Consider the following 26803-nt stretch of genomic DNA (forward strand, 5'->3'; position numbering starts at 1 on the left):
TGACTGGGGTGGACCTCATTTCCACCCCAAGGTCACAGGCTCAGCGCTGAGGCTCGGAACCAGTTAACTGTGTCCAGCGAGCATGGCTCCGGCACGTCTCGGGCGGGGGCCGAGGCCGGGCTGGACCACCTCGCCCCGCAGGGGGGTGCCAACAAGCAGAATCAGATGGCAGGTGTTGGGCCAGGCACCTCACACACTCTGGCCTAGGAGCCTCTGCCCCCACACCCCCAAATCCAGAAGAAACCTCAAGCCCCCCTCAAAGCTCAGGGCCAGGCCTGGGCCTCACTCACTCACTCAGCCACTCACAAGCTCAGTGACCCTGCTTAGCCGGGCAGGTTTCGGTCCTCTGGGCAGAGCTGGGCCCGAAACCCAGTGCTTGCCCACATCTAATTCGCCCACCACCCAGCTCAGCAAGAAGGCCCTTTCAGACAGAAGGGGCGTGCAGGGGTTAATAAAATGGGCGCTGACAACCAATCATCCTGGTTCAAGGCCCTTTCCCCCATTCAACCCATCAGGCCAAGAGCTTCAGTTTCCTCATCTGAAAAATGGGCTAATGACCAGTTGTGATTTAGAACCTCAAACCAAACTGAGGGGAGCATGGAGGCGGTGGTGCAGCAGAAAGGGGAGGCTCTGGAGACTCCAGGCCAGCGTCCAGGTGAGGCGGGCAGGGCCAGCCTTGGCCGGGCAGCAGGAAGGCCTGGAACCGCCCTGCTTTGGGTGGGAGGCTGGACAGCACACGCAGGGGGACCGCCTGTGGTATCTTTGGCACTGCTCCCCATTTCCCATGTTCCCCCCAAGCCTCCAGGTCATCCCCCCAGCTCTGAGTGCCTTGGGCACCACTTGACCAGACATCCAGGCCCCTGGGGAGAGAGGGCAGGGGCAGGCTTTAGATCCCTGGGTTACTGCCCCTCCTCGAGTGCCCCCCACGGGACTGCGGGGCACAGAGGGCTGGGGGATGGAGACTCTGCAGAGCGGCCTCCTGGGGTGCCCACTGAACTGGGGCCCACGTCCTCTGTGTAGCTTGAGTCTGAGCCCCCAGTGCTGGGCCACGCCTGCGCTCTCCCACCTGTGGCAGGTGATGCCACCTGGCTACCTGTGCCCCCTCCCGCCAGCTCCGCCTCTGCCCCGGGCCCACCTCCCTCCTCAGCCCCTGGGTGTCCCCAGCCTGGTGGCCATCTGGCCCGTTCACCCCTGCCCCCTCGCTCAGTCAGGGCCACACGCAGTGGGATTTCTTCAGGGGCTCAGGGCAGGTGAGCGTTGGCATCTCCTTCCAAAGGGGCCTTCGGAAACGCAGGTCAGCGCCCCCTCCCCGCCCACCCCTTTGCGGCTCGCTGCCAATCCATTTGGCATCCAGCCCTTCACAAGCATGAGCCAGCTAGTTTGCGGCCAGTGTTAATTAAGAGAGAGAGGTGATGGGGGGAGGTGGGGAAGGGCCATGGAGGGCAGCTTCCGACAGCCGCCAGGACTGCCCTGAGGGCTGAGGGGGCGGGGGGCTGGACCCGCGCCCACCTGAGATGCCCCGTCCTCCCCCCGGGCTCCGGGGCAGACCTGTCCAGACATCCAGCCCCTCGTCTCTGCAGCCAGCCTGCTGGGGTGGGGGCGGGTCAAGACTGCATCCGGGGGGCCTACTGTGCGCTCTGCCTGTAAGTGGAGGAGGAAGGCCCCGGTCCTGGCCGGGCGGGTGGGGGGACCCTCCCTCTGGACTTTGAGGTCCACCTGTTCTGTGGCTTTGACATCAGACAGACCCAGTTCCGATCCTGCTATTGTGCAGCTCGGCCTCTGGGCTTTGCTTTTTTTATCTGTAAAATGGGAGCAATTGCACAGCCCCTGCGGCTTTGCTATGATAGTACATGGGGCCAGTCTGCCTGGCCAGGCGCCCTCGCTCCGTCACTGGCCACGTGCGCTCCTGGGGCAGAGCCCACAGCCCCAGCCTTGGTGAGCCCCTCCCCGCGGCCTGCACGTCCACCGGGATGTCCACCAGGGTCCATCTCTGGCTGCCTCGCCTGCCTGCTCTGCCCACCTGCACCCCCGCCCTTTCCCGGCGGCCCCCACCCCTGCTCTGGGAGCGCCCAGCCGCTCCTCGCCTCTCCATCTTAATTAGCTGCTTGTATTAATCTTGCAAGTAACGTGGCAACTTGCAGCCCTGGGTTTTTGGGCTGTGGAATTAATTATTCCCCAAGCGAAGAGCTGTCAGCTCTGGGAGACCAGCCACTCGGAGCCACCCAGCACCACTTAGCAGCCTCCACACAGGGGCCTGTGGCCTGGCCGGCCTGGAAATGGCCCCACTCCTGGCCCGAGCCCTGTTCCGTGAGTCCCCCTCCAGAGGGGCTGCAACAGGACCCTAGAAGGGAGGCCGGGAGGCCGGAGCAGTGTCAGAGCGAGGCCGGCCTGGGAGCCAGGACCCCGGGGGCAGGGGGCTGAGGCACAGCAGGTCCACGGCCCCCGCCGGCAGCACCTGGGCCTGGGACGCACCCGCCCCAACTCGCCTGGGTTCGTCCTGATGAGCCCTGAGCACGGTGCTTCACACCCAGGCAGCTCTATGGTCAGACGCCGGAGCCCTGGCTGGGAGGGGCGCGGACCTGTGCAGCCCTGACATTCCAGCCGAGAGCCTGCCAGCTTCACTCTGCTCCGTGGGGAGGCCGGAGCGGGCAGCCGGCCAGGCAGGGCGCGACGGACAGGGTGGCCGGCGGTCCAGCTCTGGTCGAGGGAGGGGGCCCGGGGGCTGGCGGAGCCAGGGAGAGCCCTGTTTCTTCCTGGACCTTCACGCCAAGCCTGTAAGGTGGCCTGTCCTCCCATTTTACATACAGGAAAACTGAGGCACGGTGGCTCAAGTCACCCATCTGTTCCATTTGGTTCCAGTCCCAGGGCCCTGGCCCCCCCTGCAATGAGCCGGGGTGGGGCCCGGACCTCACGGGCGGGCGCTGTGGTCCGCGAGGCTCCCGCCCTGGTTCACAGCTCTCACCCCACACGCTCATGCCCCAGGCAGCCCTTCCCCTGGCTGGGTCCCTGTGACCAGAGGTCTGTGTCCCCGCAGCCTGTGAGCCCCGCCCCTCTGCACCGCGCTGGCAGGCGGGCTCTGGGCGCTGCTGGGGAAGGAAGGATGCGTGTGGCCGAGGGTCGCCTGCCACGCTAGCAGCCCCTGATTGCCCCTCCACACAGCCGCCTGCCCCCCCAGCCTCTCCCCACTGACGGCCTTTGTCTCTCTCTCTCTTGCAGCCAACAGCTCCCTGCTCGGAGGTGGCGGTGGTGAGTAGACCCTTCCTGCGGGCTGGGGTGCAGGGGCTGGGTGGGTGGGGGTCCACCTCTCTCCTCCTGGCCCCTCGCCCACCTTCCGAGCCCAGCTGGCGGCCATGCCTTCCCAAGGCTTCCCCCTCGTCCCCACTGGGCACCCCTCCCATCTTCCCACTCCGCCCTTCTTTACTGCCCCCGACCCTGTCGGCCTCGCTTGGCCTCCCACATCTGGAGACCAAGCCGGACACCTGAACGTCAGGCCTGGCTCCTGCACGGCTGGGTGACTGGGGTAGGTCCCTGCCCCCGGAACAGAGGCCTCCTGGTCTGTAACCGGGGGGCTGGAAGGCCCCCTGAGGTTTCAGAGGGACGGGGCCTGGGTCGTGGGGGCATAGCACCACAGGTGTAATGGGAAAACCCCAGCCCTGCCCCCTGATGCCCACAGGTCCTGGGCAAGTTTGCCCACCTGTGAGGGTGAAATGAGCGTCTCCACTCTGCCCTGCAGCTTTGCAGAGCGGCTCTGCGTCAGGACATGGTCTCGTCAAGTCAGGGAGAGCTCCAGCATCTGTAAAGCCCGCGAGGAGGCGGGTGTGCTCACTGTTCTAAGGCCCACCATGACATAGCAGGGCTAGGTGGGCAGGGCGTCGAGGTCAGAGCGGGCCCGGCCTCCCGGGACGCAGGCCCAGGTCAACTGGTGCTGGCGGGGAGGGCCGGGGGGACAGTCCCTGCGCCCCCAACGCCTGGCCAGCCAGCCCAGGCCGGCCATGCCAGCCCCTCGCCCCCAGCCCCGGGGCCCCTCGCGGGCTGGCCTGCCCGCTGTCTCTGCCGGCGGCCCAATGATTGGTGAGCCAGGGGCCAGGGGTTAATGCGCCGTCGGATAAATCCCAGGGGCTGTGTTTACGGCGGCGGTGGCGGGGCCCAGGCCAGGTTTTAAAAGGGGGAAAAAATAAAAGGGGCATAGAAGGTCAGGAATAAATAAGAGCAGCGTTAAGAGCTGTCGGTGACCAGCCAGGATGCAGGATGGGGACGCGGGGCGGGGGGGGTCTGTTTGTGGTTGGAGATGTTTTCCCTCCCTCCCCCGCTTCTCCTCCAGCCGTCCCTCAGGAGGTCACCACTACCCTGGAGGCCTCACAGGATGAGGGGCTTCACCTGACAGGGTGCCCTGTGGGCAGCAGGCTCAATGAGGTGCCCCTGTCCAGGCGTGGGGACCAGGGAGGCTCCCAGAGGACGGGGTGGGGACCCGGGGAATGGGTAGCAGTGAAGAGCAGTGGGAAGGGTGTGTTGGGCCGGGGGAACAGCACAGGCAAAGCCTGGAGTGAGGGGGACTCTGAAGATGGGAATGGTTAGAGCCCAGACAAGGGGAGGGGAACCGGGAGAGGATGCAGGGGCCTCAGAGACCGTGTGAGGAGCTGGAGTTTTAGCCGTTCAGTTAGGAGGACCAGCTTCCCAGGTGGAACCTGCCTGCCAATGCAGGAGACATAAGAGAAGCAGGTTCGATCCCTGGGTCGGGAAGATCCCCTGGAGGAGAGCATGCCAATCCACTCCAGTATTCTTGCCTGGAGAATCCCATGGACAGAGGAGCCTGGTGGGCTACAGTCCACAGGATCACAAAGAGTTGGACACAACTGCAGCGACTTAGCACACACACATGTAGGAAGACAAAGGATTACAGAAGCTGTGGGACTCGTAACCTAAATGAGGTCATCAGCCCTCTTCTGCTAAAAACTCTTCTGGGGCTCTCGCCTCACTTCCTTCCACGGCCCACAAAGTCTCCAGCCACCGATCAGACTCCCCGCCACACTGCCTGGCCCTCCCAACTCCCTGCCAGCCACACCACCTCCCTGCAGTTCCTGGAACACAGCCGGCCCACGTGTGCCACAGGGCCTTTGCACTGGCTCTTGCCTCTGCCCCAAATGCTCTTCTGCAGACAGTCACGGCCATTCCCTTCACCTCCTATGAGTGTTTACTCACAGGCTTTCTAGTGAGGCCCACTCTGACCTTGGAATTGCAGCTGTTGCCCTTACCCCTGCCCCAGCCGACATTCCCTGGGCCACTCTAGTCTTTATTTTCCTCCGACCGCCTCTCTCCTAAAGTGACGTATCACTGACGCGTCTGTTCCGTTCATCGTTTGCTGTCTCTCTCCCCACTGAGGACAGTAGCTGCAAGAGGCTTGCTCACACTTACCAGTGGTCTGGCGCGTACAGTCAGTGCTCAATGAATGGCTGATGAGTGAACAAATGAACTGTAGATAGTTGGGGATGGCCTTACGGGTCATGCAAAGGACTTGCTGACGAGGACAGTGGGAGCCACTGAGGTTTCCTGCAGAGCAGGGAGAGTGGCTCATAGGTGGCCTGGGGACCTCGCTCTGGGAGGTCAGAGGGCAGCTGCTCTGGCCAGACTGAGCGGCGAGGCCCGGTGGGGACCCCCACGCTCACTGTACTGCAGCACTGGGGGCGAGGGGAGGCTGGAGCCGGCCTCAGCACAGCCTGACTGACGCAGAGATGGATGGGGTGGGCCAGGACCCAGGAGGAAGTGGGCCCGGAGTCCAGCCTTTTAACGCCGGCCGAGATTTATGGAGCCGCCGCCAGTGCGCGCTGGGCTGTCACTCTGCTAATGTGATTGGAACAAGGCGGAGGTGGCGGGGAGGGGACTGGGGGTGGGGGGAGGCGGGGCGGGGGCTGGGGGGGCCTGGCGCCTGCCTGGGGCGGAAATGGAAATGGGCCCCGGACCCCCAGGACGTCCTCTGAGCTCACATCTGCCACCTGTGCCCTCCCTTGCCCCTGGTCCGTCCATCCAGCCTTAACCCCCAACCTGCCAGGAGGGGGGGCACAGGCAGAGGCAGCCTGGGCCTGGGGGGCCCCCATCTGACTGCCCGGACCCTGGTCCCCCCGGGGTCCTCTTCTCCCGAGTCCAGCCCTGCAGGGGTTCAGGCCACTCCGCACCCTCCCGTCCCCACCCCTTTACCTATCCACCCACCACCCATGCATTTAACAAGCACTGGGCCCCCCAGCCCCCGCCCCCAGCCCCCCTTGCTGACCTCCCCTTGCGCATGTTCCCGGAGCGTGGCTCCCCTTTCAACATACGGGTGTTTGTTTGTTATTCCTTTCCCCCCAGGAAAACATACTCTCCCCAGGAAATAGAGTTCAGGGGATTCCAGGCCCCTAGACCAGCCTTTCTGGGGTGGCTAGTTGCGCCCCTGTGTGTGGGTGCCGCCTAGGAACTGGGGACCAGTAGCCCCGCCCCGGGGTTCCCATCCAGTCCTGCTGAGGGAGGGCAGCCATCAGCTCAGAAAGGGGCTCCTAAAGGGGGGCAGGGCCAGCCTGCAGGGCTTTGGTGCAACAAACCCACAGCGTTTACAGCAAGCATGTTGGGGAGGGGGTCGGCTGACACCCCAAACCTCAGTGGGAGCCCCCAGGGGCTGCTCGATCCCAGAGGACTTAACCCCAAGGGTCCAGGGCCCCTGGGCCTGCCTCACTCTGGGGTCGGACCCCCACCAGGCCCCGAGGCCAAGGTCAGTGGTTCTGACAACACAGCGAAGGGTCCCTACTCCCCATAGCCTCCCAGCGCTGTTTCTGAGAGTGGGGGGGCAGGGGAGGACACCGGTGTCAGATCCTCGGACTCAGGACTTGACTCTGCCCTCAAAGAGACCCGCTTTGGTAGAAGTCTTCCAACAGAAAGGGCATTTGACTTGGGCCCCGAAGGCTGTATAGGAGTTTGTCAGGTACAGAGGGATGGAGAGGCCCACCAGGTAGACGGCCCAGCGTCTGCAGTGGGGACCGCCTGGCCCACTCCTGCTCCCGCCTCCTTCCTGGACAGCCTTTTACTGGCTCGATAAAAAAATTTTTTTTTGAAAAAACACTCTGCTATTGTATGATTGTATGGTAAGAAGGGAGGCGGGCCCTAAATCAGGATGGGAATCGACAGGGCCCTGACGCGTGTCTCTCCTGTTTATTAGGACTGAAATGTTTACTTGGCGATAAGGAGCCGGCTTTCTCGTGGAGATTTGTGCGCTCTTTTTCAATTACCCCTCGTCTTTCTCTGCCACTTTCGCACTAAAGGGATAATAAATGTATCGGAGCGTTTCAATTATTCATCTAAATCATGACTGCGCCTGCCACGGCCAAGCTTTAGTGACAGATTAATTCAGAGCCGCCTTCCTCCGCTTGCAGCGCCATCTCTGTGTCCGCCTGGCCAAGGCCTTGAGGGCCGGCCCGAGGATGAGCGCAGGGCAGGTTGGAGCTTCATCCACACACACAGCCCCTGCCAAGGGCCCCTCTTCCAGAGGTCAGCCAGCCCCCCTACACCGGCAGGCCTGTGAGGGTACAGCCACCCTGCCCTCCCTCCCGTCAGCTCTGCTCAGCCCTGCTCCCCAGGCCCACCCCGCAAGTCCGTGTGTGTGTCCCTTACACTGCAGGGTCCCAGGCACCTCACACCAGGGGGAAGCCAGGGTGGCCCAGCTCCTGGCATAGCCCTCTCCAGGCACAGGGCCTTTGCACATGCTATTCCCAGGCCCGAGGGCTCCTCTGCCCTCCCACCACACCTTCCCGCCTAGTTATCTCCATGTCAGGGCAGCCCCTCCAACCAGCAGTTCCCCCAACACACACACACAAACACACACACACTCACTCACTCACTGCTGTTTCTCTGTTCACCGAGGGGCCTGCAGCTCTGGGACACGGCAGACCCTGTCCCTCTTGGAAATCAGACTTGCATTTGTGTGATTAAATATCAACTGCCCCCCATCAGACCCCCCCCAACTCAGGGGTAAGCACAAACGTCTGTCTCTCCGCCTCCCGGCAAAAAGCAGGTGCCCATTGCAGACCTGCTGGTGGACCGGCGTGCCCGGGGGCATGTGCCCTCAGCCCAGCTGTCATGGCCCAGGCTGGAACCCACCACCGGGGCCCACCCTCTCCTCTCTCCACGTAGGCACCCACGACTCCGGGAGGGGGGGCACCCGCTACCCTCTCACTGTCCCTGAGTCCCCCTCGGTCCCCCTCGGTCCCCCTCGGCCTGCCTCTTGCCATCTCACTCTAGTTTCCTCTCCATCTCTCTGCCCTGGCACATGCCATCTCCTGCTCTCGCCTGCTCACTCGCTCGCCCTCCTTTGTGGATGGGCAGGCCCGGGAGGATTAACGAGGCCTCTCAGGATTCCGGCCTCGGCTTCTGCCTGGCTTCGCTTGCCACCCCGCCCACGCCGGGCCCGGCCCTATCTCCCATCGCCCTGTGCTGCTAATCCGTGATTGCTCCCTGCTCTGTTCCGACTGGCTGGGGCCTGGCACAGCAGGCAGACCCTCTCCAGACCAGGCTGGGCGGGGCCTGACCAGCCCATTGTTTCTTTTTTCATAATTATTTATTTACTTAGCTGCACCGGGTCTTAGTCGCGGCACACGGGATCTTCCATTTTTTGTTATAGCATGTGGGGCATCTAGTTCCCTGACCAGGGATTGAACCCGGGCCTGCTGCATTGGGAGCTCGGAGTCTTAGCCATTGGACCACCGCGCAAGTCCCAGCCAAGCTTCAGCATGTCTCTGTGCCAGGCCGGGGCCAATGGGTGGACTCAACAGGTGCGATTGGAAGTTATCTAGGGCAGGGGACTGTGCTGGGCGCAGAGAGGGGAAGGGCAGTCCTGGCTGAGGGCGCAGCAGAGGCCATCTCGACCACGCCACTCCCTTGCTGGAACCTTCCCACTGCAGTGGCTCCTGGGGGTACAGCTCACCCCTCCCACCTCTCTCCCTGTCACCCTGCTGAGCCCTGTGCCTGGACTTCTCCTCCCCCGGCCTCCCCCCAAAGCCTATCACCCAGGGTTCTGCTCAGATGCCACCTCCTTGGAGGCACCTTCCCAACCTGAAACCAACCTGAAACCCACGCCTGCCCGGCTCCCTTGCCCCTCCGACTCTGGAGTCATTCCTTCAGCTGTTTCATCGGGGTAAAACAGCTAGTAGAGCTTTGCCTCCTTTGCACCGGGCGTGGAGGGCCCACCTCCCCCTGTCGAATGCACCGGAGGTAGGGGGGGACAGCATGCAAAAGGCGGGTGTCATCGAAGGTGGAGGCTGGAGGGAGCCCCAGCCCTGCTCAACATTGATGATTTTATTTCACGGGCTTGTGGGAGCCACGGGAGGTTTCGTGAGCAGGAGGGGGACACGGTCTCCCCAGTACAGGCCCCAGTGGAGCAGCAGGACTGAGGTGCTATCAGCGCCCCCTGCCTGGATGCTGGGCCTGGCCGAGCTCTCCCCGCAGGCTCTCGCGTACCCGTCACAGCACCCTGGACACGCGTACCCTTAGCATCTCCGTTTTGCAGATGAGGAAACTGAGGCACCAAGTCCCTTGAGCTGAACCGCATTCCCCACCCCCATCCCTTGGCCCACCCTCCCTGGGGGGGCAGAGAGAATGGTGGGGCCCATGCCCTGCCCCCCCCTCGTGGGCAAGATGCTGCCAAGCCCCTGCCTGCAGCTGCCACGGGGATTTTTAATAACGGGAGTGATTTTTGCATGATGAATGAGGCGCTGCCGTTGTGTACATAATGAAGCCCTAATGTTTTCAAATCCCCATTTAAGGAGCTGATCTCACCCCGTAATGAATTTCAGATCACATCGCCGAGCTGTCGTCCATCCGTCTTCTCCCGGGGGTACCCGCCCACCTTGGCATCTCGAGGGTGGGGCCTGGTGAGGGTGGGCTCTGCTTCCCCCCATAGTGGGCTGAACCCAAGTCCAGCACCGAGCCGGGGCTGGGATGTGTCTGTTGACTGAATGAGTGACCGGTAGTGTGTGGGCAGAAGCCGAGGCAGTTTTGGCAACGGGGGATCACGTGGGGTCCAGGCTCCCAAGTCTCAGCCTGGGAGGAAAACAGAGGCCAGAGAGGAAGAGAGTAGGGAGGGCTGGAGAGAAGGGGGCCCGAGGCTGCAGGCTGAGTCACTTGGCCAGACCTTATGGCTGGGCCATCGTGCTGCAGGTCAGGGGCCTGGGGGTGCAGCAACTCAGGCTTCTGGCTCCTTTCAGCCCAGGCGGTGGGCGTCCGTGCAGGGGGCTGGGCTGGACTACACCTGCCTGGTCAGAGTGGGCGGGCTCTCCAAGGTGAGCCGTCTAAGTGGGAAGTGGTGGAGAGGGCCCACCCGCAGGTGCCTTCCGGGGCTTGAGAGGCACCCCCCTCCCCGGGCCCCTGGGCATCAAGCTCCGCAGCCCTCCCTGCCGGCTTTCTGGGTGACATCTCCACTGGCAGTGTGTCCTGTTCCTTGGGCGAAGGGGCCCCCAGAGCATTTGGGACAGAGGCGTCTTTTGCCTACGGAGTCCGTGGCTGTGCCTCGGTCTCCCCGTCTGTAAAATGGGACGACACGTGATAACACGCAGGGCACGTTGGTACCATCACGCACCGAACCCTCAGGCCAGACGCAGTGAGAGGTGCTGTAACTGACCTTGTACAGGTGAAGCTGAGGCGCAGAGGTGAAGGGACCAGCGGAGGGGTGGGAGAGCTGGGGGAGGCGGCCTTGGGTCTGCTCCTGAGCCACACAGCCCCAGTGAGCTCATCTCAGAGGCTCTGACACTCGGCACCTGGGAGGGCACTGCCCGGACCCCGTCCTCCGCCTCCCCTGCCCTGGGGGCCCACAGGAGCCCCGGGCAGGGCAGGGCAGGGCGGAGGGCTGCCCGGACAAGACCTCACCACCCACAACTGCTGAGAGCTCTGCCCCCGTGAGCCTTCGTCCCTGCTGGGGAGAGGTGGGGGCCAGGGCAGCGCTCAGAGCATCTGCTACGCTGTAACTGAGACCTTGGAAGCGTCACTAAATCATCCTGGCCCTGAGTCTCCCCTCCTCTGGCCACCTCAACACAAACCTCAGACCTCCCCCCAAGTTTTCTGAGGCTCAGAGAGGTTAAGTGACTAGCCCAAAGCTACCAGCACACTTGTGGGCAAGATTTCTGGGAAGAGAAATGCCAGAAAGAGGCGAGCAGGGGGCCAGACTCACAGGACGTGGAGGGGGATGGAGAAGAAGGGGGAGACGGAGGGGCAGGCCCAGGGCTGGCCAGGGTCCCCTGCCCTCTGTTAGGGCACAGCTGCCCTCCTCTCCCCCAGGCCACAGCTCTCCTTGTGTTCCTGTAAATAATTAATTAGCCCCTGCCTGCTTGTTTGTTTAGCATGAGGAATGCTCCCCCACTGAGATGCATTTATTGCTGAATAAATTTAAATATCTAATCTTCCCTTCATGAATATTACAGCACCCTAAATAGCGGCCAACATATCCTAAGCGCCTTGGCAAATGGCCCCCACGGGAGCCTGCCTGCTTCGCCGCCGCTGGCTCCACGGAGGCCGGGCTCCAGCCCCTGCTCTCTTTGGACGCCCTTCCAGCCCCAGCCTTACCAAGAAGGCGCTGAGTCTGAGCTGACACTCCCGAAGGCTGAGAACAGGGCTGTGGAGGCCGCACTGATGGCAGGAGGCTGGGGTGGGCTTCCAGGCAGGGGCGGCAGGGCTTCTCCAGGGGACGTACCTGGACCCGGGCGGAGAGTCAGGGCTGGAACAGAGAAGGGACCGACAGGGCCCCCAGAGAGCCATCTGAGGAGATGGGGAAGGAAGCAGAAGAGATCAGGGAGGCAGGAGGATGGGGAGAGCCCGTCTCCAAGGCCGCCCTGCTGGACTGGATGCAGACAGTCAGCGGTCAGCCTGTGGGTGCAGCTGAACGGTCTGCACGGGGAGAGCCCCAGACCGCTCAGCAACCAGAGGTCCCCCGAGCAGCCCCTTTGTTGGGAGGGGGATGGGGAGAGGTAGGGAGGGGCCAGGAGCCAGGCTGCAGGGGGCTGGCAGAGGAGACAGCAGCCGCAGACAGGGCACCTTCCTGAAGTGTTTGAGTGAGGAGGGTGAGCGCGGAAGGGCGGCCCCAGGGTGGGAACAGTGAGGACAGGTCCTGTCGTGGTTCTCGAGGAAGTGGAGCCGTCCAGCTGTGTGACCTTAGGCAAGTCTCTCACCGTCTTTGCCTCAATTTCTCCTTTGCTAAAGCAAGAAAAGTGATAGCACAGCCAGGCTGTGAGGATCAAATATGACGGTGGATGTATACGGCTCAGCGCCTTGCTCACTAAGAGGCTGAAATTAAGGAGCCGTATCTGGGAGCTGGGGCTTCCCTGGCAGCTCCATGGTAAAGAGTCCGCCTGTCAATGCAGGAGATGCAGCTCCGATCCCTGCGTGGGGAAGATCCCCTGGAGGAGGAGATGGCAACCCGCTCCAGTCTTGCCTGGAAATTCCCATGGACAGAGGAGCCTGGTGGGCCATAGTCCATGGGGTCACGAAAGAGTCAGACACAACATAGTGACTAAGGAACAACAGCAATAAAAATCTGAGAGCTTAACCTGGAGGAGCGAGGAGGCAGCTGCGGAGGGAGGCAGCGCGGGCCTCGGGGCCATCTTCTGCCAGGGAAGGGCTCCGCCTGGACTAGTGGAGAGGCATGAGGAAGGCCCTTTCGCCCACATGGGCTCAGTCCCCCAGCAGAGACCCCAGGTTTTCTGCTGTCTTGAAGTGGGGCGGGGTCAAGTAGGACATTTGGGGGAATGTGGCCATGGGCACCAGGAAGGGTTCTGAGGGTCAGCTGGTATGAACTGGGGACACCCCCATACCAGGCAGGCCGGAGGCCCAGCTGCCCCTCTGTCCTAGTAACAGGCAACGATAGTCAGGTGGGGAGTGGGGAGGAAGGGATGGGACCCCTGGAAACCTCCTGCTTCCCGTCTCCAGGGCTCAGCTTAGCCCTACCTGAGAGCCGGGGCAGGGCCTGGGGGTCGGAGCCAGGGGAGGTGCGGGTCATGGTGGGAGGCGTGGGAAGGGGCAGTCCTTTGGCCTGTAGCTAAGGCCAGTGGGGCTGGGGGCCTCCTCAGAGACAGGAGAGCCACAGGCCTGCCCTTGGTTGGGGAAGGGGGACAGGAGGGGGCCAGGCTGGCTCTGGCTTGGGGGGAGGGTGGGCAAGGGGGGAGCCTCGAACCTGTCCCTCATCTCTACTTTGGGCGGACGGCTCCCGGGCGCTGTCACAGGAGTCACATGGCCCCGGCCCTGTTCTGGATGCTGCGGGGGGTGGGGGGACTCCAGTCCAAGGGCTCTGCCGGCGCCAGTTCCTCCCGCCTCCTCCCACCTCATGCCCCCAGGTCAGCCCCAAAGGCCTGGCTGCAGGCCTGTCCACTTCTGCAGGAAACATTAAGTCCCTGAAACAGATCTCGCTGAGCTCCACTTCCGCACGGCCCCCCACTGCGGGCCAAGGTCGCCAGCAGGGTGGCCAGCACTGGGAGATGGCAGGCGACCTGGTGCCAAGTGGATGAGACCACTGGGGCAGGGCCGGGAGGTCCCCAGGAGAGCCGGCGCAGGCAGGCCCCTGTGCTCACCCCACATGCCCTGGATGCCACCTCCCACCACACTCCTGGGTGTACACAGGTCGGGTACAGGCCCATACAGTCTCAGTGTCCAAGCAGTAGCCAACACTCGGGTCGCCTTCACTCATGCCAGGCACTGGCTTAAGCACATTACAGGAATTAATTTAATCCTTCCAATATTCCTATGAGGTGAGTACTCATATTATCCCATTTTACAGATGGGGCAGTTGAGGTCCAGAGAGGTTAAGTGCCCTGGATCACACATCGGTGACTGGCAGAGCTGGTATTTGAACCCAGGTTGCCCAGCTCCACGGCCCCTGCTTTTGCACATGGCGCTGGGTGGTTCTGTGGTACCCCCCACCCAGAATAGACACACCGCAAGTAGACGACCTACACCCACTGTGCCACACCACCCACTCTCCGCCCCTCCCATTGGCTGCGGCTGCCCTCAGCCCTGCACATGAGAGGGGGTGGCAGGGGACCCACTGACAGATTCCCTCCTGGGGATCCCCCAGTTCTTCTACCCCTCACCCTCACCCCACTCCTGGGATGCTCAGGAGATCACCTGGTGCCACCTCCGGGTGAAATCTCAGAACTAGGTTTAATCGGGCTCACAGGCACGAAAGGAAACAGAAGCAAAGGGGCCGGTCCAGCGGCGGCCCTGGTCCTGAGCTCAGATTCTGAGGGTGGGGCTGTGATGGAGGAATGAGGCCCTCAGTCTGAGGTCTGTGAAATGGGGAAACGGTAGTATTTCTGCTGCAGGGCATTGAGCTCAGTGTCCAAGAAGCCCCTGGCACAGGCCTAGGTGCAGTAGGAGCTGGGGCCCTGCCGGAGGTGGGTGATAATTTCCCGGGGGATGGGGGGGGCGGAGTGGTCACTGCCCCAATCTTTCTGATGTGGCAGAGGACGCTCTGGGAAAGGGGAAAGGGCTTGCCAAGGTGCCGCAGTCAATGAGGGGCGAGTTTGGATTTGACTCTTCTCGAGGCTGACCCCGCCTTTCCCTCGGAGCCGCAGCAGCCTGGGGAGGTCAAGGAGAAGAAGCGTCTCTTCCATCCACACCTCCCGCCGCGCCCAGGACGACTTGTTTATCTCGGTCCGGGTCCCCAGGGTCGCTGGTGAGGCCCTAGAGCCGCCCTCGGATAAACAAGCCCAGGCCCGGCCCCAATTAAGCCGGATGCACTAACGAGGCGGCTCGTTAACGAGTTTGGGTGCGCGCCCGGAGACACCTGCGCGCCCCGGACCACCCTCCCGCGTGGCGCAGGAAGGAGGTGGAATACCTAGCTCAAGGCCCCCATCGGATCGGCCTTTTGTATCTAGGTGGCCTCAGTGTCCGCGTCTGTAAAGTGGGTCTTAAGAGTCTGTAAATGGCAACCCACAGCAGTAGTCTTCCCTGGTAGCTCAGTTGGTAAAGAATCCACCTGCAACGCAGGAGACCCCAGTTGGATTCCTGGGTCGGGAAGATTCCCCTGGAGAAGGGAAAGGATACCCACTCCCGTGTTCTGGCCTGGAGAATTCCATGGACTGCATAGTCCATGGGGTCGCAAAGAGTCAGACACGACTGAGCGACTTTCACTTTCACTTTCCAGTATTCTTGCCTGGAGAATCCCATGGACAGAGGAGCCTGGCGGGCTATACAGTCCATGGGGTCGCAAGTCAGACATGACTTAGCGACTAAACCACCACCAAGAGTTTGTAAAGCGGGTCCGAGAGGGCCTCGCCTTGGGAGGTCGGCGTTCGGATCCCAGGCTCCGCCCGCGAAGGTGGCGACTGGCAGCGGGCCCCGCGGCCGGGAGGGCGGATTTTCCCCCTTGTCCGGCTCGGGCTGCGGATCCTGTCGCTCGGACCCGCCTCCAAGTCCCGGCGCCGCCTCTGCTCGTGGAGACCTCAGCCTCGCCTGCGCCCCTGCCGCGCGCCCAGGAAAGAGCAGGGCGGACGGGGCGCGCCCCCTGCCGGCGGGTCTGCGCCGGCTCCCGCCGCGGCCCTCTCTGGCCCCCGCCTACGCCTCGGTTTCCCGAGCTGTGAAAAAAGTGTGGGACCGGGGGTGCAGGAAGAGGGTGGAGGTGTGAGGGAGCGTCTGGAGGCCACGGGAGAAAGGCTCGGGGCCGGGTGAGTCCCGGCACAGCCCAGGGATTGGAGTCTTCTCTCCTTGGGCCTCGGCCTTCTCTGTAAAACGGGCTCAGCGGGTGGCGGGGAGCCCCACAACTCACTGCCCGGTTCCCTGCAGTGGACGGCTGCATCCACCGGGCCGCCGGGCCCCTGCTCACCGACGAGTGCCGGACCTTGCAGAGCTGCGAGACCGGCAAGGCCAAGATCACCTGCGGATATCGGCTGCCGGCCAAGTGTGAGTCCCGGACACCCCCACCCCGCGGGGCGCAGACAGGGCGCCTTGCGTAATTAGTGTAACTCGGGAATAAGGGTGTACCCCGACAGAATTGCTGGAGGCCTCCTCCGGGGGCACTTAAGTGCCAGGACCTGGCTCCTCCTCGCAGATCCCAGGAAGCAGGTGTGTGGAGGGCATGCGCAAAGGCTGGGAGCGGCAAGGACTAAGTGAGGGGAAGAGCTAAACAACGTCCATTGTTTCAGCCCGGTCCAGACAGATGTGGGGAGGGGGCCTGCGTGGGCTGGCCTGTCTGTGCAGGTGTGAATTATATGTGTGGGGTCCCTATCCGGGGAAGATCAGAACTGGGGGAGGAAGGTGCTTGTTTCCTGTCCCCTCCAGGGCCCAGGGGTTTCCCTGGTGGCTCAGCTGGTAAAGAATGCGCCGGCAATGCGGGAGATCTGCGTTCGATCCCTGGGTTGGGAAGATCCCTGGAGAAGGAAATGGCAACCCACCCCAGTCTTCTTTTGTGGAGAATCCCATGCACAGAGGAGCCTGGCGGGTTACAATCCATGGGGTCACAGAGTTGGATGCGACTTAGCGACTAAACCACCACCACCACAACCAGGGCGCAGGCTGGCAGGAGGGAAAGCCGAAGAGCGCCGGGAGCTCCGGCCGGTCTGACCTCACCCCCTCCCACAGATGTCATCCACACGGTGGGACCCATCGCCCACGGAGAGCCGAGCGCCAGCCAGGCTGCTGAACTCCGCAGCTGCTACCTGAGCAGCCTCGACCTGCTGCTGGAGCACCGGCTCCGCTCGGCGGTGAGGGGCGGCGGGGCGGTGAGGGGCGGCGGGGCGGGGCGGGGCGGGGCGGGGCGGGGCGCGGCCTGGCGGGAGGCGGAGCGAAGAGTGACGCTGTCTCCAATCCCTTCTTACTACCCGTCACCCTAGGCGTTCCCCTGCATCTCCACTGGAGTGTTCGGTGAGTGGGCTCTAGAAGAGGAAGGGTGCAGATGGGCGGGACGCCGGGAGGGGCCGGAGTGGGCGGGGCGGCGAGGGGCGGAGCTCGGGACTCACTGGGGCCCACGGTCCCGTCCGCAGGCTACCCCAACGAGGCGGCGGCCGAGGTAGTGCTGACCGCTTTGCGCGAGTGGCTGGAGCAGCACAAGGACAAGGTGAGGCCTGGGTCCAGCCGAAGGGCGCGGAGGAAGTGGGCGGCGGGGCGCATGTGGCCAACCCCACCCACCATCGCCAAGGTGTGCAGAGCGCCGGGCTCTTGCTCTCTCCGTCCTTTTATACGGGGCGTTTTCCTCCCCTGCGGCCAGGGCACAGGGAGGTTCGAGAAAGGGATAGCGGGGCGCACACCGCGCCACGAGCCCCTTCTGTAGCCCGAGCTCTAAACCCAGGTTGAAGAGCGCCCCAAGGACAGGGCAGGGGAAACCCCACAGGGAGAGGGTGGTGGTGAGACCCAGCAGCCGGGGAGCCGGCCGCGTCTGCCCAGCCTGAACAGGCCCTGATGCAGGTGGACCGGCTCATCATCTGCGTGTTCCTGGAGAAGGACGAGAACATCTACCGAGAACGCCTCCCCCACTACTTCCCGGTTGGTAGGTGCCCCCTGCCCCCCAGCGCGCCCCCACCAGCCCCTGTCCCGCACCGTCCACCCAGGACAGGCTCTCACTGTCCTCTGCCTTCCAGCGTGATGCTGCCCACCCTGACCAGGACTGGTAAGCAGGGCCTGGCCCTCCGTGTGGCTGCCCACTAACCTCATGCCCACTAACACCCGTTCACCCCCACGCAGGGAAGGAAGCCAGGGAGGCAGCCTGGGAGGCCGGGGCAGCCCATGGGCCACTGCTCTGACCTCTCGTCTTTGCCTGCAGACTCCCCTGGGCCTGCTGGACCACGCTCCCAGCTCTAAGAAGTCTCTGAAGCCTGCAGTGGGGCCTGGCGGGGCCACGCTATTCTTTCCCTACACCTCCAGCCCCGTCAGGAGCCTAATAAAAGACCACTACTGCTGCAGCTCCGACTGTCCCAGCTCTGCCAGCGGGGAGGGAGGGCGCCCAGGTGTGGCAGCTGCTGTGGCATCGAGGGGCTGCCGAGAGCTCTCAGTGAGCCAGGCCGGGGAGGCACGAGGTTGACAGCAGAGCTGGCAGCAGCACGTCACATTTATTGAGGGCCTGCCCCCAAGAAGCTCACAGCCTGGGGGCAGAGACCCCACATGTGCCGGGAAGCGGGCAGGTGAGAGACGAGGTGAAGGCAGAAAGGAAGGCAATGCAGACACCGTGGCCCAAGCAATGGGGGTGCAAAGCAGGCACAGGCAGGGGGCTGAGGGGAGCAGAGCAGGGAGGACGGCGGCCTGGAGAGCCCTGCTCGACCTGAGGCTAGGCCTGGGGACGGGGGACCAAGCACAGGCTGGAGGACTGCCCCTCCCCCACCTAACTGGCACCACCTGGGGTGCCCTGGGGCGCCCCAGCGCCTCCCCCTTCCCTGAGCCAGGCTGCAGCATCATGCGGTCCCTCTCCACCCAGGACTCCACCACGCAGAGCCCTGATGGAGGGCAGGTGGCCGGGACTCCAGCCAGGACAGCAGGGTGGGGGCAGGGCCCAGGAGGGAGCAGCTAGAAGCTTCGGTGCTCCTGGGTTCCCGGGCAAGGCTCCGAGGACCTTCCACATCCCCAGGGAAACCCCTGGCCAGCTAAACAGGGAAGGGATGGAGGCCTGAAGGGAAAGAAGCAGAACCTCAATAACCAGGAAGGGTCCCCGAGAGGCCCAGACTCCTCAAAACTGCTCCTGGCGGGGAGGTTTGGGGGTTGACAGTGAAAGGCTGAGAGGAACCCACCTGAGGGGAAGGGGGGCAGCCAGACACAGCGCAGCCAGGCGGGCAGCAGCCGGGCAGGGACACGCACACACGCGGTCACCACCAGCATCCCCTTTAATAAAACACGGGAGGTCGTGTGACAGGGAGGGGTGGGCGAGTGAAGTATGACCATTTACAACCACAAAAAACCTCTGTACATGTCTAGCGCCTGGCAGAGGGGTGGGCGGGCAGGGCGGCGGCAGGCCGGGTGGCCCTATTTGTAGAGGATGTCGTAGTGTCCAGGCCGGTAGAGAAGGTAGACCTTGGGCTCGGAGCCCTCGGGGAAGATGTGGGGGTTGGTGGTGCCGCCCTCGCCGCGGTCCATGTACTCCACCTGGATGGAGACGCTGAGCGCCTGGGCCAGTGCGATGATGTGGATGTGGTCGCTCTCCTTGCACATGGGCTCCACCTCCTGCAGCACAGGACAGCTCAGGGGGTGCTGGGCCCCTCCCACCTGGGCTCCCCCCCCAGGGCTCGAGAGAAAAGGGGCCCACGGCTGAGGAGTGGGGAGGGGGCAGCACCTGCTGGCAGAACTCCTTGACGGTCCGCCCCCCCTCGATGAAGTGCTCGAAGAACTTGCTCTCGCGCTGCAGGTAGCCCGAGGTGAGCAGCCGCAGGTAGACCACCAGGTAGTCCGAGGTGCTCTGGTCGTTGAAGGAGGCCAGCAGGTCGGCCACGGAGGTCTGCTTCTCCACCTGCTCGATCAGGTCCATGAACTGCGCCCGAGGGGGACAGAGGGCGAGACGAGGGGGGAGATGGTCACCCCTGCCACCGCCAGGCCGCCACCCGCCACCCTGGCCGACCCCGTGGCGGGGCAGCTGGGCTCACCGTGTTGTGGAAATCCTCAATTGTGAACTCAGTGAAGCCCTGGGACACCAGGTCCTCTTTGCTCTTGGCAGACACAGCCTTGAACCTGTGGACGGGCGGAGGGCGCCATGGGCTCCTAGGCCAGCACTGGGGCTCAGGGGGAGCTGCACCTCCTAGCCACCAACAGGGAGGACGGAGCCCAGGCACCATCACGGAACCTCCCCCATGCGCCTCCTCACCGCTGCAGTTCCTTGCTGTCGTCCAGCAACGCCTCCAAGTGGGAGAATCCGAAAGCACGATAGAAGCAGTTTCCATCAGGCCTGGTCTTGCGGATGTATGAGTACTTTTTGTGGAGGTCCTGCGGAGAGGCAGCCCCCACCCCACCCCGTGCCCATCAACATCCGGCAGAAAGCAGGGCATGCCCAGGAAATGCCCCCAACAGAGGTCACACCACAACAGCCTCCTGCGGTCTTGGCTGCTGACTCCGATAATGGGGGTCACTTAGCAACCAGCTGCTAGCAGCCCCCACAGCCTCAGGAACATGAATTATAGACACATTGGCTGCATCAGTCACCAAAGTGGTCATCAACTGCTAGGCGTGCCATGCTGCTGGGCCTAAAGGGCTACTGTTTCATAAAACCAGGCAAGTGAATGGGTCCTTGACAGAGGCAGCTTTTCCAGTGAATAGCCTTTCAAACCCTGAGAGCTCCAGGGCAAACACGTCAGTGTATGCGGCGCGGTGCCGCACTGGGGCCCCCACTGCAGTCCTGGGCAGGAAACAACCCCCTCACCTCCATCTAATCCCTACCCTGCCCGCTCACAGGTACTGGTTCAATCTTTCCCAGTTTCCTCCCCAGCTCAATGGAGTTTCTCCTGTCTGTTCCATTTCCCCTCAGGAGTCAGGAGTCTGGCCCTTGGCGCTGTCCGGCAACCAGGCCTCACTCCCCAGGCCTGAGCACCCTCCCCTTCCTCCTGACGCCTATATTTCATGCCTTCTCCCCATATCTTAAGTCCCCAACTAGTCACCTTCTCGAGGACCGTGCTTCCTTTCTGAGGACTTCCACTAAGAAGCCGTCACCCCCACGGCACCCCGCCCTGCCGGGGCCTTGCTCTCCATCCCTGGAGGGTCTAAAGCTGCTCCCAGAGCCACCTTCCCTTGGACTTAGGACACTGTTCCTGAAATCTGCCCTCCCCTCCCCACCATCAGCTTCTCTCCCCCAACCCACTGGACCCAGCCGCCTATAAACAAACGCTCTGCTCCCCATGAATTCCCTTGCAGCTACCTCCCCACCTCTCTGCTCTCCCGCAGGGCAGCACTACTCCTGAAGCCGCCTGTGCCGCTGTCTCCGTTTCTTTTCTGCTGGGAACGCAAGCCCAGCCGGCTTCTACTCTAGTGAAGGTCACAGATGCCCTCCTAAGTCCGAGGGTCAAACCCACTCCCCCCAGACCGTTGCTGAGCGGTGTCCACCTGCACCCACAGGTGTGGTGATGCGAACCCCCTTCTTCCCTCCTCCCCCACCCTCCCCGCGCCCTCTGACCTCACCGCTGCCCCTCCTCACCTACCCGTGGTGGTCAGGGCTGCCACCCAACCACACACCCTTCCTCGAGACCCGTGTGTCACCTGCCACAAGACAGTCACGCCAGCGACCATCCACAGCCCCTGCTGCGTGAACAGCACAACCTGTTCAGGCCTGGGGCAGCCCCGGTGTCAGCTGTCTCCTGACCTCCTGGGATTTAAACAGAATTCTTCACCCACCCACTTCACCCTCAACTCAACTGCCTGGGCTGCACCCGCTCTAAACCGCCCAGCCAACAGGCAGCTTCTGACCTCGTGGCCTTCCTTGCCTTTCCTCAGCTCCCCACCTTTCAGCCATGGAGTCAAACCCAGCTGCGCGGACTCCGCCCTCACTGGCCCCGTCCAGCCAGCAGCAGACCCTGCCACTCGGCCCGCAGCAGTCTCTCCTCACGTGGGCTGCTCTGCTGCCCCGTCCAACTCCATCCAGGGCTGGTTTCATCGCAAAAGCTTCCACACGGGTCTCCCTGCCTGCACCCCACTCACTGCCCAGTCTCCGCGGCACCAGTGACCACAGAAACCCACTAAACACGCGGCTCCCTCCAAATCCCTTCTGGGCTCCAAGCCCCGTGTCTCCCACCCACTCTGCTCCCGCCATGCTGGCCGCCCCCCGGCTCCGCCCGGATGGCCGCCCCGCCTTGCTCGCTGGCCTCTTTCAGTTCATCAGACACCACCCTAGGTAGACCTGCAAATCCCCGCCCCCCATCTCCTTGGCCCGTTTCACTTCTGTCCACAGCACTAACCACCTCCGCCATACATGTGAGCTGCCTTAAGGGCTGTCTTTCCACCCTGAACCACCACGGTGACTTGGCAGCTGCAGTCATCACTATCTCCAGAGCCTAAAACTGCCTGGCCCACAGTGTGTGCTCCTAAGTGTTAAAACGGGACAAAATGTGTACAAAGAGCCCAAATCCCTGCCACGACCAGAACTGTTCTGAGCACTTACTCCGTGCCAGGCCCATCATCCTCCCACGCGTCCCCCAGGGGCCTACTTCACAGAGGAGTCAGGGCACACAGGAGCGCGGGCCCTGCTGCCTGCGCTTTGCCTCCTCCCAGGGAGCTACGGGGGGCTCAGGCCCAGCCGGGGCGGGGTGTCGGGCGCCGAGGCAGGCCTGTCCAGACAGCACACGGCTGACACTTGAACATCTGCCGACTGACTCAGGGGGAGAACCTGAGAGGTGTGGCCTGTCCACTTTCCGGGGTGGCCCGTGTGACAGGCAGGCTTTGAGCCCCGCCAGTCCACCACACAGAGAAGAGGGGGGACTCACCGCCTCCCAGGCGCTGGGCTCCACACCTGACCACCGTCCTCTCCTGCAAGCCTCACGCCCACCCCACGAGACAGGGCTCTCCACCCAGAGCTGGCAGATCAACAGAGGCCCCAAGAAGGCCAGTGTGCTGCCCAAGATCACACAGGAGGGGGAAGGCGGGACTCAATGTCAGGTCAGTCGGGCCCCAAAGCCAGGGCCTTCTCTCCAGAGGCCTCCAGGGCAAACCATGAACACCCCGGGCAGGGCAGAGGAGCCCACAGGCCACACGCGGCGGGCTCTGGCCTGCATGTGCACCGTCCGGCCCACACACTGTAAGTGTGAATCAGCTGCCAACTGTCAGGAGTCTGGAGATTTTACAACAAAATGATTTCCGGCTGGTCGGCCTCAGGAGCACTGATGGAGTGACAGGCACGGATGCTCCCGTCAGCCCCATGAGCCTCCAGCACTTGCTGCTGGCGGAGCCGGGCTGCAGTGCCACTGTTCACCGCCTGACCTGACCACCTCGTCACCTGGGTTACCTGCCTGGCCCCTCAAATGGCTAACCCCAAAGGCCAGCCTTCCAGGTGGAAGAGTCTAAGCAGCTCTGATCTTTGGGGGAAGTGGGGAAGGAGTAGCATTTACTAAACCCTCAGGCTGTGCCCCGGAGAAGGCAATGGCACCCACTCCAGTGCTCTCGCCTGGAAAATCCCACGGACGGAGGAGCCTGGTGGGCTTCAGTCCATGGGGTCGCTAACAGTCGGACATGACTGAGGAACTTCACTTTCACTTTTCCCTTTTGTGCACTGGAGAAGGAAATGCACCCACTCCAGTGTTCTTGCCTGGAGAATCCCAGGGACGGGCGAGCCTGGTGGGCTGCCATCTACGGGGTCGCACAGAGTCAGACACGACTGAGGCGACTTAGCAGCAGCAGCAGGCTGTGCCCAGGAGACACTGTGTACACACACTCACTGTCACACTTCAAACCCCCAGCTCGCAGAGGAGGAAGTGAGTGGTTAAAGGACTTACCTCACTTTCTAGGGGAGGCAGCAGGGCCTTGCATGAAGGTCCAGGGGCCCCCTCCCCAGTGCTGCCTGCCTCTCCACGGAAGTAGGGGGCAGGATTGGGTCCCCCGCCGCCACCCTCCCCGGCTAGCCAGCCCCTGCCCACCAGCCCCTCCGTGAGCACTGAGAGCACCGGCTCCCCACAGCCTGCACCAGGCCCCCCAGGCATCGTCTCCCACAACCTCATAAGCACCCTGGCTTTCGTCACCCTGATTTCACAGCTGAGGTCTCCGCAGCTGAGACTCCGAAGGAGCTGCTGAGGATACAGCTGCCAGTGGCAGCATCAGGATCTGAATCAAGGTCTTTTTGGTTCCAGACTCTGCCAACCTGTGAGCCAGCGACCAGAGGGCTCCCCCACCATCCTCTGAGGCCAGGCCCAGCCAAGCGCAGGTCTAAAGCGGCCAGGCTTCTGCCCCCTCGGCCAGGCTCCCACCTTGATCTTCTGTTGATAGATGTTGTCATCCTCAGCATACTCTTTGTAGAGGACAGAGAGCTCCAGCCGCTCTGAGACCAGTGGGTTCTGCACAGCAATCTGCGGGGGGGGAGTCCATCATGTTCTGACAGGTGAATGGAGTGACCCCCGCCTGTCAGCCCAGACAGCTAGCTGAGAGTTGCTGGGCCAGTCACCCAGCGGCACAGAGACCACACATCCCCCCATAAAGGCATCTAGTACCAGCTCAGCCTGGGGAGGAGGGAGCTTCCACAGTAGAGACAAATGGTAGCCCTCAGTCCAACCAATGTATCACCAAAGTAAGGCCACTGGCCACAGCCACTCACCTCTTGCTGAATTCGGTCCTGCTGAGCCATGATGGCTTCATCATAAGCAAGACAGTTAACACCTGGAAGAAGGAAGAAGGCCAAAGATTACAGCGGGCCCTGGCTTTCCCCACTCCAGGAAGCTGGGCCGAGGACAAGAACGGGCCAGGAGAGCAGATGTGCAATCTGGAAGCATGCGTCATGCCCTGCTCCACCCCAACTGTGGGATCTTGGCAAAGTCCTTCCCTTTCCCGGGCATGAGTTTTCTCATCTTTAAAGTGAGGAGGCCAAGGACTTCCCTGGAGGTCCAGTGGCTAAGGCTCCAAGCTCCCAATGCAAGGGGCCTGGGTTTGATCCCTGGTCTGGGAACTAGATCCCACCTGCCACAACTGAGACCGGGCACAGCCAAACAAGTATAAATAAATAGTAAAAAATAAAGTGAACAGGCCAAGGTGATGACCCCCCAAGGTATACTCCTCCAGCTCTAACAAGCCCTCTCCCCCTGCTTTCTAACATCCCTTCCCAGCAGCCCGGGAAGGCCCCTGAGCCAGGCGGGGTCTCTTGAGGAAAGACAGATGAGAAAGCAGAGTATCTTGGGCTAGATGAGAGCTTCCTGTGAGCTGGCACTTTACTCAATCACGCCATTCCTCCGTCTGCCATCCTGGGTATTCTTAATGGTGCCCATTTTACAAAGAACAAAAATGCAGACAGGTGAAATCATCTGCCCGAAGTCACCACGAGGAAGACCTGTGGTCAAACCCAGGTTGGTCTTAATTGCAAAGCCTGCGCTCTTCACAATAACTCCTCTGCCACCTCACTGCAGAGGCACATCGTCTGCTATGAACAGAGACAGATACCACCACCTTCCCCCCTTCACTGTGATGCCGTGAGGAGGTGGTACCTTATACTCATCACTGAGTTGGGCGGGTCCACTCTGTGGGCCCCATGCCAAGCAGCCACTGGTGAGAAGCCAGGAGACCTGAATCCTGGCTCTGGTTCTTTCTTAACTTACATGATCCTAAACAAGTCCCTTAGGGGATGGGGGGATGGGGCCTAGGTCCCCAAAAGCTCAGTTTTTCAGTGTGCGGTTAGAAGGGGAGCTGTGTGCTGAATGACTTTTAAGGCCAATCCTTTTGAGCTTGAGCAGCCCGGGGCCTCAGCTGGGCCTCCACCCACCCCCTACGCTGCACTCCGACTGGGCCGTCCCTCCCAACCCTAGTGACCTCCTCAGTCCCCAGTGTCTAACTCAGGGGTGAGAATAAGAGGGTGGGACCGTTTTGAGAAGTCCAACTCTTCAGGGGTCTAAGGAAACTCTGCCGAGACAGGAAGCAAGGGGCTGCGAAGCCAGGAAAGGGGGCTCTGCCGGAAACGAAGGGCGCTGCCCTCAGGGGCACACACCTGCGGCCGCTCACAACCCCGGGCCGCCCGCAGCATCCCCAGCGGCCCGCCCAGTCCTTTGTGCTCCGCAGTCCGGCGTAATTCGACGCCCTCTCAGGCTCGGGCCGCTCTGGAGGAGGCGGACTAGACGAGGCCGGACTAGGCCCGGGCCTCACTGCCAGGTCCGGGGTGGGAGAGCCGGGGGCCGGGGAGCCGGGCGCCCAGCGGGGAGGGGGCTGGGCGGGGGCTGGGGGGCGGAGCGGCCTAGGCCCCGCCCCAGGAGCGCGCGACAGGGAAGAGTTGCGGGCCGGGGCCCGCCCCGCTTTCTCTTCCACCGCCCGCCCGGCCGGGGGTCGCGGCGGCGGCTCCTTCCATTGTGAGGGGGAGGGGAGGCGGCGGAGGCGGAGGCAGGGGCCCTCCGCTCGCTTCGCCGCCAGCCGCCCCAGCCCTGGTTTCCTCGGGAACCGGCTATCCGGCATCGCCCCCGCTACCCCAGGCCGGGCGGCTCTCCCCTGGTCGGTACCTTCGGAGTCGCTGCCAAGCGGCTCCTGCTTCTGCTGCTGAGGTTCCTCCGCCGCCATCTTTAAACAGCGCCGCACTGCCGACCGCTTCCGGGTTACTAGTTGGCCTCCCCCCGGAAGACAGCCCCTCCTCGAGGCCCCTCCTTGGTAACGCCCCTAGCAACGGGATCCCCTCGGGCGTAGTCACCTGAGGGGCTCGCAGCCGCGTTCTGCAGCGGCGGAAGCCGGGGGACTTGAAGGCAATCCCCGCCCGCCTTCCTTCCGCACACTTGCTCGGCTCCGTCTTCCCAAGCTCCCAATGTGCCTTGGGGTGATAAGAGCTTCTTAGGGCCACTTGAGTTTTCTTTTCACTGGAGTTTGAAACGCGGATTGTATTATTGAGATAAGCAGGAAAATGAAATTCAAATCACGGAAGGCGATTCCCGCTGTGGGCTCCAGAACTCAAGACAGGCGAATGCAAAGAGGATCACCTAGCCGAGGAGACCGGGAATTCTGCTAATATCCGAGCTCTGGGAATTCACCGCCCCGCTCCACCGAGCCTCGGTTCGGAGCGGGCTTTGGTGTCCTGCTTATGACCGAAAGACCATGTCCCTCGGGGTCGACCTAACTTTGGACTCCCTGCCCTTGTGATTATGAGAAAATCAGGATTGTTTTTCTTTTTTTTTTTTAAGATAGAAGTTGACAACAAGGAGAAACAGATTAGTGGTTCCCAAGGGTTGAGTAGGGGGCA

General features: G+C 62.6%; 2 protein-coding genes across 3 annotated transcripts in view; one reads left to right on the forward strand and one right to left on the reverse strand.

Annotated features, from left to right (window-relative positions):
* MACROD1 (mono-ADP ribosylhydrolase 1) overlaps positions 1-17894 on the forward strand; it is a 151809-nt gene extending 133915 nt beyond the window's left edge. Inside the window, exons 4-11 of one of the 2 annotated variants that reach the window (XM_043870690.1) lie at positions 3217-3246; positions 15784-15900; positions 16579-16700; positions 16830-16860; positions 16980-17053; positions 17401-17482; positions 17574-17602; positions 17756-17894. In XM_043870690.1, coding sequence (XP_043726625.1) covers positions 3217-3246; positions 15784-15900; positions 16579-16700; positions 16830-16860; positions 16980-17053; positions 17401-17482; positions 17574-17578 — 461 coding nt within the window. In that variant the 3' untranslated portion in view covers positions 17579-17602; positions 17756-17894. The remainder of the gene's footprint in view (positions 1-3216; positions 3247-15783; positions 15901-16578; positions 16701-16829; positions 16861-16979; positions 17054-17400; positions 17483-17573; positions 17603-17755) is intronic. The other variant, XM_043870689.1, reaches the window with a different exon arrangement.
* Positions 17895-18788: 894 nt separating this feature from the next.
* Positions 18789-26224, reverse strand: OTUB1 (OTU deubiquitinase, ubiquitin aldehyde binding 1). The gene is made up of 7 exons (XM_043870692.1): positions 26076-26224; positions 24197-24258; positions 23853-23951; positions 19778-19896; positions 19560-19644; positions 19253-19447; positions 18789-19143 (listed from the first exon to the last, which is right to left on the reverse strand). Exons 1-7 carry the CDS (start codon positions 26131-26133, stop codon positions 18946-18948), a joined length of 816 nt encoding a protein of 271 aa, XP_043726627.1. The 5' UTR covers positions 26134-26224; the 3' UTR covers positions 18789-18945.
* Between the last annotated feature and the right edge of the window lie 579 nt (positions 26225-26803).

The sequence above is a fragment of the Cervus elaphus genome, chromosome 2 (genome assembly GCF_910594005.1).
Source record: "Cervus elaphus chromosome 2, mCerEla1.1, whole genome shotgun sequence".
NCBI classification, from domain to species: Eukaryota; Metazoa; Chordata; class Mammalia; order Artiodactyla; family Cervidae; genus Cervus; species Cervus elaphus.

Excerpts from the sequence above, each read along its gene's own strand:
- OTUB1 (XM_043870692.1), bottom strand. The coding sequence starts at position 26,133 with ATGGCGGCGGAGGAACCTCAGCAGCAGAAGCAGGAGCCGCTTGGCAGC. Across the intron at positions 24,259-26,075 it reads GCTTGGCAGCGACTCCGAAG|GTGTTAACTGTCTTGCTTAT; the intron begins GTACCGACCAGG and ends TCCTTCTTCCAG. Across the intron at positions 19,144-19,252 it reads TCAAGGAGTTCTGCCAGCAG|GAGGTGGAGCCCATGTGCAA; the intron begins GTGCTGCCCCCT and ends CCTGTGCTGCAG.